At 46.3% G+C, this 13,383-nt stretch overlaps 1 protein-coding gene across 1 annotated transcript in view; it reads right to left on the reverse strand.

Moving 5' to 3' along the window:
• Positions 1-6,368: 6,368 nt before the first annotated feature.
• LOC119245732 (nucleolar pre-ribosomal-associated protein 1-like) overlaps positions 6,369-13,383 on the reverse strand; it is a 23,983-nt gene continuing 16,968 nt past the window's right edge. The window contains exon 6 of the mRNA XM_037511698.1: positions 6,369-6,508. Coding sequence (XP_037367595.1) covers positions 6,369-6,508 — 140 coding nt within the window. The remainder of the gene's footprint in view (positions 6,509-13,383) is intronic.

Below are 13,383 nucleotides of genomic sequence, written 5' to 3' on the forward strand. Positions count from 1 at the left end.
CAGTGAGTGTTGAGTAATTTTCCACATGTCTATTAGCCATGTATGTTCTGTGAATACCTGTTCATGTCGTTTATGCATTTTTCAATGGTATTTTTGTGTTTCATTATGGACTTTGAAGGATTCCTCATCAACTATTCTTTGTTGGTGACCAGGGATCTTTTTATTATTGGAGCAATTTTTAAAACCCATATTATAAAGTTTCATTACATGTGAAAAACAAATAAAGCAATTTAGAGAAAGCAAAAAAGATGGGAACTATACTGATGGAGAGACATGATTAAGAACCAAATATATTTGAGAGAAGCTGATAAAGATGTTGAGAAAGACATGGTATGCATTACAGATTTAAAAGAAACCCTATTCAAAAGTTAACCAAAATGAAAAGCCATCATTTTCCTGAGATCTGGGGTATGATATCCATCTTCTGTAATGGGATATAGATTCAAACTGTTGTTGGAAGCCTACCATGTGGGTGCCATGGGATGGAAGTTCGGTGGGAGGGAAAAAAACCCCACAAGATCCGCTCTGCTCTTAATGAGGAAACATGCAGCTGAAAATCACTTAAGGCAGGAAAAGGTGCTAAACAGAGGAAAAAAGCAGGGTGCTCTGGGAGCGCAGACGTTACAATTACTTACTGATGCCAGGAAAAGTTTCATGCGGAAATTGGCATTTCTACTTGGTCATGGAGATTAAGTAGAATTTTTCTAGGTGGAGGATATGGGAAAGGGTTTTCAAGAGAGGATTACCAAAAAGCACAGGCAGAGATCCTGACCCAGGCATGTTCCCAGATCCCAGGCCTTACCTTCTATTAAACACAATCCATCAGTCTTCAAGTGGTTCTTAATACCGGCAGAAATAAACAACACAAAACAGCACCTAGTAAAATTTGTTATGAATTAGAAAAAAATGAGTGAAGACTAATTTTAAGTCATTGGAAACAATTTTTAACTCAATTAAAAACACCATTGAAAATTCTCTCCATAAAAATAATCAACACAATAAAACTGACAATGGCAAAAACTTTACACAATGATATTTGTAGTTGTAGGCTGGGCTCCCTGAAAGCTGAGTCCTCTTGAGGCTAGGCGAGAATGAGAGTACAAGTTATTTGAGAGGTCGTTCCAGAAAGCATCAGTAGGGAGGGGAGAGGTAAGACAGGGATGGGGATGAACCATTAAAGTTTGCATCATCCAGCAGTTCTCCACTGGGGGTGACCACATTCAATTCCCTCCCCCTTCTATCCCACCCCCTGAAAAGGCAGTGTGAAAACTATACCTCAGAGTCATCCCACCAGAGGATAGGGGTGAGGGAGCCGGGGTATTCCTCCAACTCTTACCTGCCATTGGCTTAGCGATTGTCCCAGGCACAGTAACTCCTCAGCACTTTTGGCCCACGGTGGCCAGCTGAGAGAGAGCCTGCAGGTGGGGCTTGCAGGCTTTTGCCCTTGGAAACCAACCACCATTCTCAAGTGCAGAAGGTTGAGTGACAAGGGGGTGTGGAAGGGCCACCATGTACTATCTGCTGCAGTTTGTATTGACTCAAAACTCTGAGTAGAGTCACATCCTCTTAGAAAAATTTAGACCCACAAAATTTGCACCACAAGAAATTGGTAGACATAATTGTCATAAAGTAAGCTCACTCGTAAGAGGTTAAAATTTAAAACACTTTATTTAGACAAAATTTAAAATAATTCTTCGCGGTGACATTTACAAGATTAAGAATTTTCCAGATGAATATAATTTTGGTAAAACAAAAACATAACATTAGAAACATTTTACCTGAAGTATATAGGAAATTGATAGGAGATAATGAAATAGATTTGTTTGCTCAAGAAAATATGTTCTTCATAAAATTTCATCAATGTTGGCATGATTCTGATTAGAATGTTTGTACTCACAAACATGGAGTCCCACAGTGTCCTCAGGCTCAAAAACAAGAGGAGGATCGAAACATCCTGTTCTTGAGTTGCTAGAGGCCAAAAAATGAAGAGGATTTGTGCCAGGGGAAATTGCATGGGTAAATGCAGAGTGGAAAAGCATATGGAATGCTTTGGGAATGATGAATTCCTCACTGACAGAGCTATGGGAGCAGATGTTAAGCAAAAAAAAAAAAAAAGTAATATTTATGATATTCTGTGGATCTGCAGATTTCTTTGTTGAAAGAGGATAAGAGAAAAATTGGATCTTACAGCTCTCCAGAGAAATTCCTCACAACTTTTCACTAAAATATCCCATGACCTTACAGGAAAAGACTAAAAACCCATTAAAATAACAAGAGATTGATAGACAACATAATATAAAATTGTGAGCAGCCTTGAAAATAATTTAAGGCAAATGGAGTTAGACAGAAAAGTAGATCTATACTTCTTCCTTACGGAATATTCAGGCTTCTCTTCATGAAAGAGCAACTGGAGAAAAATTTTTTTAAGTTACATTTTCCTTGCTCCACCAGCTGTGTCCTGACTCAGATATCCGGGCCTTCACTAGCCAAAGGATTGGGCCCGCAGCGCTCTTGATACCGAGGAGGAATCCTGTGAGGCAGGATTCCTGAGTTTTGCCCCTCATCTCAAAACCCTTTTGCCTCCTCCCCCACCCCAGTCCACCCACTGTCTTTTTACATTTTTTTTAAAAGATTTATTGATTGATTGATTTTTATTGATTTATACATACATACATACATACATACAAACAAGCACTGGGTACAGTCAGAAGCGCGGGAGGGTGAGAGAATTCACCAGAGCCAGAGCGGGGAACAGAGCAGGCAGAAGGACCGAAGTACACTGCTGAGGGGAGCAGCGGGCGGCAGGAGAGGTCTGCGCGCCATGTGGGACCCTCCTCCGGTGGCCGGGGAGCAGCCGGGGATCGAACCGGCGCTGCAGAGGCTGCGGGCAGCTTCGCAACCCAGCGCTCAACTGCTGCGCCACCGGGGAGGCCCTCTTTTCACATTTATATGTGGACACAGAGGACCCCTGTGATGAACCCCAGTAGTCAGGAAGTAAGAGCAGGCTGGATGGGGTGTAAAATGTAAAATGTATCCTCTCCCACTGACTGTCATCGGCTTCTAGTACTGGAGCAGACAATGAGGGGAAGGCCATAGCGACCAGAGTACAAGGAGGTATAGTAAGGAAAGCCTGTTAGAAGGTGAAGCATGGGCCTCCCTGGTGGCACAGCGGGTTGAGCGCAGCACTGTGAAGCTGTCCGCAGCCTCCGCGGCGCTGGTTCGATTCCCGGCCAGCCAGGGAGAGTCCCACATGGCACAGCAGACCTCTCCTGTCTCGCCCGCTGCTCCCCTCAGCAGTGTATTTCGGTCCTTCTGCCTGTTCTGCTCCCCATTCTGTCTCTGGTGGATTCTCTCACCCTCCCACGCCTCTGGTCTGTACCCCGTGCTTGTATAAATAAATTAAAAAAAAAATCTTAAAAAAAAAAAAGAGGGTGAAGCGTGAACTGGAAGCTGCGCCCATCAACACTGCACTTTTCCAGCCGCAGATTCATTGAGACGGTGGAACCACTACCTAAAAGGCTGCAAGTTGGGACCGAAGGCAGCCCTCTGTTGACACACTGAAACCGCAAGGGTCTTATTGTGTGTGGTTGAAGAGAAAAACAAATTAAGGTCTACAAACAAAGACATTGGGATAAAAATGTATGGTTGGAAGACTCACAGAAAGGAAATACTTCTGGAAAATTACTTGCTTTCAGGGCCAGAAGAAAAAGTCAAACTATTTGGCATCTTCAAAGGATTGCAAATAATCATAACCTTTGTGCCCAGGAGGCAAAAGATGAAGAGCAAAGTTGAAAGGTAGTTGACTCACAGAAAGACTCAAAGAATTCCAAAGGAAACAAACAGGAATGAAAATCCATAGGTAGCCAGTAAAGAACAGAAAGGGTGTTTGTAGAAATTCACCAACTGACGTGAATGACATCCTTGAGATGCTTTCCCAGAATGCAGAAGAAAAGGACCAAAAGATTTAGTTCTTCACCACATGCCCACGAACAACTCCTGCGTGTCAGTCACCGTGCCAGGTGTCGGAACGAAATGCCTCACATTCTCGACCCTCAGTGTGAGGCAGTCATCACACCCTGGCACAGAGTGAACAGACGCTGGCCCCTCACGACTGCCCCAGAGCAGACCAGCGCTGGAGAGACCGCCAGGGAGGAGCCAGTTCTGACGGGAAGGCTAGGGAGGTCTCTAAAGAAGGCACACACGCCGCATACACACACATGTAGCCAGAAAGGCTGAGGGAGACAAGACTAAGAGCAGAGAGTGGGCAGGAGTGTGAAGCGCTGCTGCAGAAAAGCACTGGGCAGCAGAGAGGCGAGAGAAGACCAGGGCCTCGGACTGAGGGGAAGAAGGTGGTGACTGTAACACAAGATGAGACAGGAGAGGTCCTGGGCCAGATCACACCAGGCCAACGAATCCCAAGGCCCAGTGAGGCGTTTGCGTTTTGTTCTAAGGAAAATGGGAAGACATCGAAGGGTTCTAGGTAAGTGGCTGGTGTGGTTTAAGGTGAAAGATTTTCTGGTGCTTGTAGGGGGGTAAGGGTGGGAGGGGACACTCACCAAGGGGGCTGGGGCCATGGGGAGCCTTGACGCTGCACCAGAGAAGTAAATGGACTTAGGATGTGCTCCAGAGGTTACGGCTGGCAGAACTCAGTGGGGGGCTGAGCGGAGGAGGTGCCCAGAAGGGATGGCCCCAAACAAGTCGGAGTCTGATTTAGCCACAGGGCGCAGGATGATGCCATTCATCATGATGGAAAGATGAGCAGAAGGGCGATTTAGGGGGTGAATAACATGACCGCAGTTTCATTAGACCTCAGGGCTTGCGAGGAGTTCAAGGTCACTGGGAGGAGCTGAGAGCGGAAGTCACACTTGGAACAGTCACCTGCTGTTACAGATACTTTGGTGTTTTTTTTTTAAGATTTATTTTTATGTATGCATACAAGAACTGGGGTATAGGCCAGGGATGCAGGGGGTGAGAGGATTCACCAGACACAGGGTGGTGAGCAAAACAGGCAGATCTACTGAAATACACTGCTGAGGGGAGCAGTTGGCAAGACAGGAAGGGTCTGCTGCTCCCTGTGGGTCAGCTCCCTGGCCAGGGATGGAACTCAGGCCATGGTGGCTGGTGACAGCTTGATAGTGCTGCAACTTAACCCTGGTGCCACCAGGGTACCAGGTGGCAACCAACCTTACTAACCTTATAGAGTTTGGTCAGAATAAAGTGAGATTATTAATCATTAATATTTTGCTACTGTTGGGTGGGCAATAATGATACTATGTTGGAAAAAGGAAGCATCTCAAGGCTAGTGAGTGAAATCAAGTTGAGTCACTAAACTCAGGAAAAAGCAGTTAAATCATTCAGCTCTTATGAAGACAAGAACAAACAGACGCTGTTGACAACTATGGCAAGTTTTGGAATTCTCAAAAAGGTGAGGAGAGCCAAGAACACAGCAAGAGAGACTAAATAGGCTTAAGGTTTTAATAAAGTGTGGATTGCACACACAAGACGAGTAGGTGCCCTCGACTGGCGGCCCCACTTTATGGTAATAGCATTATACTGAGGTAACAGTCACATGAAAATGAAGTAATGGGGGCTCCCTGGTGGCTCAGGGGTTAAAGACATGGCGCTATCAAGCTATTGCCAGCCACTGCAGCATGAATTCGATCCCTGGCCAGGGAGCAACCCACATGGCACAGCAGACCTCTCCTGTCTTGCCCGCTGCTCCCCTCAGCAGTGTATTTCAGTCCATCTGCCTGTTCTGCTCTCCACTCTTGTCTCTGGTGAGTCCTCTCATCCCCATACCTCTGGCCTGTACCCCAGATCTTGTCTGCATAAATAATTCTTTTTTTAAAACAAGAAAATGAAGTAACGGAAAAGAGAGTAAGAGCATGACGTGATCTGGCTGGTGAGGCGTTTGGAAAGCCTTTCTCTGTACAAAATGACTTCACAAGTAGACCCCCGAAAATGGGCTATGAACAAGAGGGTTAAACTGAGTCTTTGCTCTGGAGCAGTTTCTCAAACCTTGATATGCACACAAGACCCCCAGGGATGTTGTGAAAATGGGCCTTCTGATTCGTGGGTCCAGGATGGGGCCTGAGATTCTGCATTTCCAACAAGGCTGACGCCACAGGGTTTCTGGGAGCCCGCAGAGCTGTCACTCTCCTGCTGACCTTGCCGAAGTCTGTCCCTGAGAAGTCAGTCTGTCACCTGCCAGCACTGCTGCTACAAAGACCAGGGCCGGGAAGTGGAGACACACGTCCTTCTGCTGAACCATATGAAGGAGCCGAGCTTGGGGCAGCCAGTGGCCTAGAGTTCCCCCCACCCCGCCCCCGGCTTATCTGGCCCAGCAGGGCTGAGAGAAGAACAAGAGGTCAACTGTTAGTGGAGCTGATACTCTCAGCCGTGGCCTCACCCCACGAGCTCAACACGCAGAGGCGAGGAGAGGGAATGATGAGGGCAGACAGACGTGGAGAACGACGGACACCATCACACGGACCCTTGCCGTGCACGCCTAGAGACGAGTAGTGAAAGGGATTTTAGAAAAAGATTTTCTGAAATTTTAGGAAGCTCTGTATCAACACACAGAAAGAACTTACCACCTTTCAGGAAAATTAACTTTCTTCACATAGACACATTGGCCACCATTTTTGACGACAAGGGGGGAATCTCCTTCAGGCATGAAGACAGGAGACAGCAAATCCTCATGTAGTGAGGACTGGCTGTGCTCCGCAAGCTGCCTGGTGCTTTCCACGAATTCTCTCAGCCAACCCTCACCGCGGCCCCGTCAAGTGGCGGCGCTGGCCTTCCCGTCGACTGGGTACAGGAGCTCCAGCCACCCTGCCAGGATCCCTTTGCTCGGCCGCTGCCTGCGCACCCCTTCCTGCCACGCGGGCTCTCCAGGCCCGGGAGCTTCTCCCGCTGCGGACAGGCTTCCTCCAGGCCTGGGCGGGCAGCTCCCAGCTCACATTATCCTAACCCAGTAATCCAGAAGCCAGGGAGTCTCTCTCCTGGTTTCACCGCTGACAGACTTCGACTGTCTTTACAGTCTGGGCCCAACACCTGGACTGAGCACGGCAGCCAAGAGAATGGAGTAAGAGCATTCATTGGCCGGTGACTGGGGAGACCATGATTAGAAGTTTCCTCCAGAATGGAAAGGCTGGCGTAGAAAATAGAAACAAACAAAGGCGAGGAAGGCTGGTTTGGCCGACAAATGCACAGAGTCCATGACGGGGAGGTCTACGAGTTGCCCCTCTTCACGCATGCCAGCAAGGAGCAGAGGTCAAGTCGCTTGCCCAAGGTCCCACATGCTGTGTGAGCTGGGGAGCCAGTGTGACCAAGACAGTCTGCCCAGAGCTCTTAAGCGCTAGCCCGGAAGACAGCAGGGTCAGTTTTGTTTCAGACTTCTCTGTCACGTCAGCTTTCAGAAGACACCGGAGCAACAGCCTTATGGTCGGTCGTCCATGGTCCACTCTGCCTGATGGTCTTTCACCAGGACAGCTAACAAATACCAAGCACCCACTGTTGACAGGCACAGTTCTAATTGCTTTGTAGGTACAGGGTCATTCACTCCACCAACAGCCCTTCAAGTCAGGAATTCTTGCAATCTTCATTTTGCAGATGAGGAAAGAAGCCCAGAGAGGTTAGGTAACTCCTGTCAGAGCCTCGATGGCGCCTGGGCAATCTGACATCTGAGCCCACACAGTGAATTGCTAGGGTTCAAAAGCATTTTATCTATGCCTTCTTCAAAAAAATTTTAATAGAAATATATGCCACAGGGCCTCCCTGGTGGTGCAAGGGGTTATGCACTGCACTATGAAGCAATCCATAGCCTCTGCAGTAGGAGTTCAATCCCCGCGGCCAGGGAGAAACCCACATGGCGAGGCAGACTTCTCCTGTCTCGCCCGCTGCTCCCCTCAGCAGTGTGTTTCGGTCAGTCTGCTGTTCTGTTCCCCGCTCTGTCTCTGGTGGATCCTCTCACCCCGCCCCCCGCATCTCTGGCCTGTACCCCAGCTCTTGTATGCATAAATAAATAAATCTTTAAAAATATATATATGCCACAATAACAAGAGTTAAAAAATAGAATTAAAAACAAGGGGAAAACTGTAAAAACTACAAAGTTAGTTTTTAAAAGTCTAAATGATAAATCTGTATCTCAATCTAAGGTTTTATTAACAAGAGGACAGAGAGGAAAATAAAGGTGAGCTCAACCTGGCTCACTCAGAAGAACTTAAAGACTATTATTTCATTATAAAATTTTTTGGTAATTTAAGAAATATAGGATACAGAATGTTTTTTCTTTGTTCTGCTTATATATCTTCTTCAGCAGCTTTCCAAATATAGCTCCTGCCATCAAGTCTTCTCAAGGAAAACAATTGTTTTTTTCTTCTTTAAAGGTAAATAGTAAGGGTTTTTTTGTTTTTGTGATATGAACTCATGGATTCCAATCTATTTGATGTGTTTTGATCCACTGCAGTTATCTCGATTGAGTCTCAAATTATCCCATCTGTGACTAGCAGGAAATTGGGTCCCGAGTCCTTTGGTGTTAGAGCAATCTTGTGTACCTCCTTCTCTAGGCCTACAGAATGCTTAAAGGTCATACTTAACAGCCTCAAAAGGAGTATATATGCCTTCCAAAGTACGAAGAAGGTAAAAGCAAAACATGTACCCATAAGAGAAAAAAAACATAAAGCAAAGTAAACAGCAAAGAAGCCTTAAAAAATAGCACAGGGCCTCCCCAGTGGCGCAGCGGTTGAGCGCTGGGTTGCAAAGCTGCCCGCAGCCTCTGCAGCGCCGGTTCGATCCCCGGCCACCGGGCGAGGGTCCCACATGGCGCGCAGACCTCTCCTGCCACCCGCTGCTCTCCTCAGTGTACTCCTCTGTCTGCCTGTTCTGTTCCCCGCTCTGGCTCTGGTGAATCCTCTCACCCTCCCGCGCTTCTGACTGTACCCAGTGCTTGTATAAATAAATAAATAAATAAATAAATCTTTTTTTTTAAAAAAAGCACAGAAACAAATAAAGCGCCATAAACTAAAAATGCTTGTTTTAATGTTAAATATCAATGACACTTACTCCCATATTTAAAAATAAAATTCCCAGATTGGATTAAAAAAAATCTATCCTATGTTATTTAAAATAATTTCACAATGGGGGTTCCCTGGTGGCACAAGAGGTTAAGTCTTAGCACTATGAAGATATTGGGAGCTACTGCAGCATGAGTTCGATCCCCAGCCGGCCAGGGAGCTGACCCACATGGAGCAGCGGACCTCTCCTGCCTCGCCCACTGCTCCCCTCAGCAGTGTGTTTCAGTAAATCTGCCTGTTCTGTTCTCCACTCTTTCTCTGGTGAATCTTCTCACCGCCTTCCCCACACCTCTCGCCTGCACCCCAGTTCTTGTATGCATAAAAAACCTTAAAAAATCTTTTTAAAATAATAAAATAAAATACTATGCAAAAGAGTGGGAAAAGTGCAAAACAGACAAAATGAAGGGAAACTAAAGACCAAAATAGTTAAATGAATAGAACTTGAGACCAAAACCCAGAATAAAATGGTATTGAAATCGTATCAGGCCAAAATATGAAGGATAGAGGTTCACTTAATAACACAATTAGTGAGTCTTATTTAATAGCTTCCTGGACATAAACACGTACACTGGACAATATGCCCTTTTGTCCCCTGGTGCCCGGGAACACGTACAGAAGTGGACCAGAAAGTGCGCTAACGGTGGCACCTCCACAGAGTTCAATTGCCGGAGAAGACGCCCGGGACCCGGGTGACAATGCTCACAAACCACCCATTTATTACAGGGAAAGGGCTGGAGAGGGAATGGAGAGTCAGCATCTACACCGAAGCACATGCCCCCCCCTTGTCTTTCTAGAAGGGCCAGACCAGATGTCTTGTGGGTCGGGAACCACTGATGTGTGCACAGAACACTTTGGAATAAGGGAGCCTAAAATGAAGTTTTTGCTGAGGTGGTTTATATTTTGCTGGTCACCTAGGTCTATCCCTGCTGCGGAACCCTGGGGTGGGGACTGGGCAGCAGCACACCAGGACCAGGTGCAACTCTTCAATCTCATTGTTATTAATAAATAATACTGCCAAGCGGGGTCCCGCTGCGCTGGAATTCTGGACCCTTGATTACATAGAGATCCACACATTGGTGTTTCATGCTTTGACCAGGAGTCAGTATCATGCAGGAGCTTAATTTAACCAAACAATAACCTGTGTGACTAACCTCTTCCTCACAATAGAGCAAGACACTAAAGATCTCTCAATAATTTCCAAAATGCTAAAACCAAGCAAGCCCATTTGGGGGCCACAATTCAAAAAAATAAACAGATACGATGAATACAAAGTAATCAAAAATGCAAATTAAAACAAAGTACTTTTTTAAGAATATAAATCTGATGAAAATAACAAGAATGGGACCTCCCCTGGTGGTGCAGGCAGTTGAGCGCCGCACTGTGAAGCTGTCCGCAGCCTCTGCAGCGTGGGTTCAATCCTGGCTGGCCTGCGAGAAACCCACATGGCGCGGCAGACCTCTCCTGTCTCGCCCACTGCTCCCCTCAGCAGTGTATTTCATCAGTCTGCCTGTTTTGCTCCCCACTCTGTCTCTGGTGAATCCTCTCACCCTCCCACGAGTCTGACTTGTATCCTGGTTCTTGTATGTACGAATAAATAAATCTTCATGAAAAAAAAAAAGAAAATAATAAGAATGTTAATATCCAGTGTCTGTGATGATCCTGGGGAATGAGGTCTTTGCACTCACTGCCCCTGGAAGTATAAATTTGTACAGCCTTTCTCAGGTATGTCTTGATCTGCGTCAAAGTCCTGAGAAAGGCATTTCATCCTGAGGAAATAATTGAGGAAATGAGTAGGCAAGGATGTTCATGGCAGCCCAGTGGATACAGCAACTGGTTGGGTATACTCAAGTGTCCAGCAATATGGGGACTGTTTCAGCAAGTTATGTCCACATCCAACTATTCAAAATAATTTCACCAAGGTCTATTTGTGGCAGGCTGTTAGTTGGATGTCTAATGTCCTTTCCCGTCTTCTGAGCTAACAGAACCCAGATACTGTTCAGGGCAGCGATGGTCACTGCCCAGGCACAAAATTATGACAATCCTATTCCCACTTTCCCAGTTCCCTTGCACCTACGAGTGGCTATGTGATCCAGTTCTGGTCAACGAGATATAAGAAGTCTCCTGGGGGCTTTTGGGAAAGTCTCTTTCTTTCCTGATGAATAGGAAAGATGTTAATGTGAGCAATCATCTCCTGCAGACCTTACATTAAGTGAGAAAAACTAATTATTAAATTTGAATAATTAGACTTATTACAAAAATAGTTTGTGTTAATTATTAGTCAAATTAACTATTTGTTAAGCAAGTGTTGGTTGGATTTCCTGTTATTTGAAGCCCAAAGTATTCCTAACTGTGGTCAAAACTGATGTGCTCCATTGCCCCCTTGGGACTCCTGCATCTGGGAGAGCTACAGGCTGACAGCCTTCATCTGCCAGCTATCACCATGAATTGTATGCAGTTGAAGATGGCTACCTTGCCCTTTGTCACATCCCCTTCCTGGGAGGCAGCCTACTTCACACTCCAAAGGAGTATAAGGCTCAGCTTGCTTGCTTGCCTTTTTTTTTTTTTTGGATTTATTTATTTGTTTATACAAGAACTGGGGTACAGCCCAGATGTGCGGGAGGGTGAGAGAATTCACCAGAGCCAGAAGAAGGAACAGAACAGGCAGACTGATAATACACTGCTGAAGGGAGCAGTGAGCGGCAGGAGAGGCTGCGGGCAGCTTTGCAGACCAGCGCTCAACCACTGCGCCACCAGGGGAGGCCCTCTTTCTTTCTTTCTTTTGTAAAGATTTATTTATTTTTGCATACAAGAGCTGGGGTGTAGGCCAGAGGTGTGGGGGGGGTAAGAGGATTCACCAGAGACAGAGGGAACAGAACAGGTGGATCTACTAAAATACCCTGCTGAGGGGAGCAGCGGGGAGTCAGGAGAGGTCTGCTGCGCCATGTGGGTAGCTCCCTGGCCTGGGATGGAACTCGTGCTGCTGTGGCTGGTGATAGTCATAGTGTTGAGACTTAACCCCTTGAGCTACCAGGGAGGCCTAAGGCTCAGCTTTCTTCCTTCAATTTGGGATAACTGCAGGGCCTTCCCAGCTCCAGATCTGGAGTCCATGCGACTGCTACATGGTGCCTAACCCCCTCTGTCTAATCCTACTTTATTCCCTTCCTATGGTGAAGCTCTTAAGAGCACTCCTGAATAAACTTCCTGCACTTAAATCTCTGTCTCAGAGTCTGTTTCCAGGGCAACCCCACCCACAGCACCATGGACACATTTATTCACGTAAAAAGATATTCAAAATGTATTGCTAACTGACACAACTACAGGTTATGAAGCAATATGTGTGGTGTTTTCATATAGACAGATTATATATCTGCACAGAAATATTTCTGCAAAGGAAAACACTGATATTTTACAGCAGGACTTGTGTTTCCAACAATCTGCTGGACTAGATGTTTAGAGAAATTCCCTCCAGCTCAAAACATATTAAGTGCCAAAAAGAAGTTTTAATATTTTAATGTACAGAGAAGTGGTAAGAAAGTAAGAATTCCTAGGGGAAGGAGGAGCAGAAATGCTAGGAAAGCACAAAACACAAGAGCTAGAGATCATATTTACTCTGGAGGTATCTGCTGATTCCTGATGACCTTGAGCCAGATTTTAATCAGCCATTGCTGTGAGGGACGGGACAAAGCTGAAAGCTCAAGCAGCATGAGAGGTGGCCAGAGGGCATGCAAAAAGGCAGGAGAGCCAGAGAGCAACCCCTCAGAAGTTCAACAGGAAAATTGCTCACCCTGCAGATAGAGCTGGGAAAGTAAATTCCATGGGGATGGTGAAGCAAAGTTAAAGCCATTGGGGCTGAGCCAGCACCAAATCTGAATCTCTGCAGCCCCAAATAAGCCCTATGCGGTAGCTAGACTTCAAAGGGTTCCATGGGGGGCCTCCCTGGTGGTGCAGCGGGTTGAGTGCAGCACTCTGAGGTTGTCCACAGCCTCTGCAGCACAGGTTCGATTCCTGGCTGGCCAGGGAGATACCCACATGGCGCTGCAGACCTCTCCGGCCTCACCCACTGCTCCCCTCAGCAGTGTTTTTGGTCGTCTGCCTGTTCTGCTCCCTGCTCTGTCTCTGGTGAATCCCCTCACCCTCCCGTGCCTGTGGCCTATACCCCGTTCTTGTAAAAAAATAAATCTAAAAAAAAATGCAGACTTATCATTTAAAAAAAAAATCACAAAGTGGTCCTTGGTAGTACCCCCAGAAAACTGTAAGAAGAAGTGAAAATTTTTCCTTGGAGGAATACATCCACAGACCTTAAAGA

The sequence above is a fragment of the Talpa occidentalis genome, unplaced genomic scaffold (assembly GCF_014898055.3).
Source record: "Talpa occidentalis isolate TD23 unplaced genomic scaffold, MPIMG_talOcc4v2.1 talOcc4.15, whole genome shotgun sequence".
NCBI classification, from domain to species: Eukaryota; Metazoa; Chordata; class Mammalia; order Eulipotyphla; family Talpidae; genus Talpa; species Talpa occidentalis.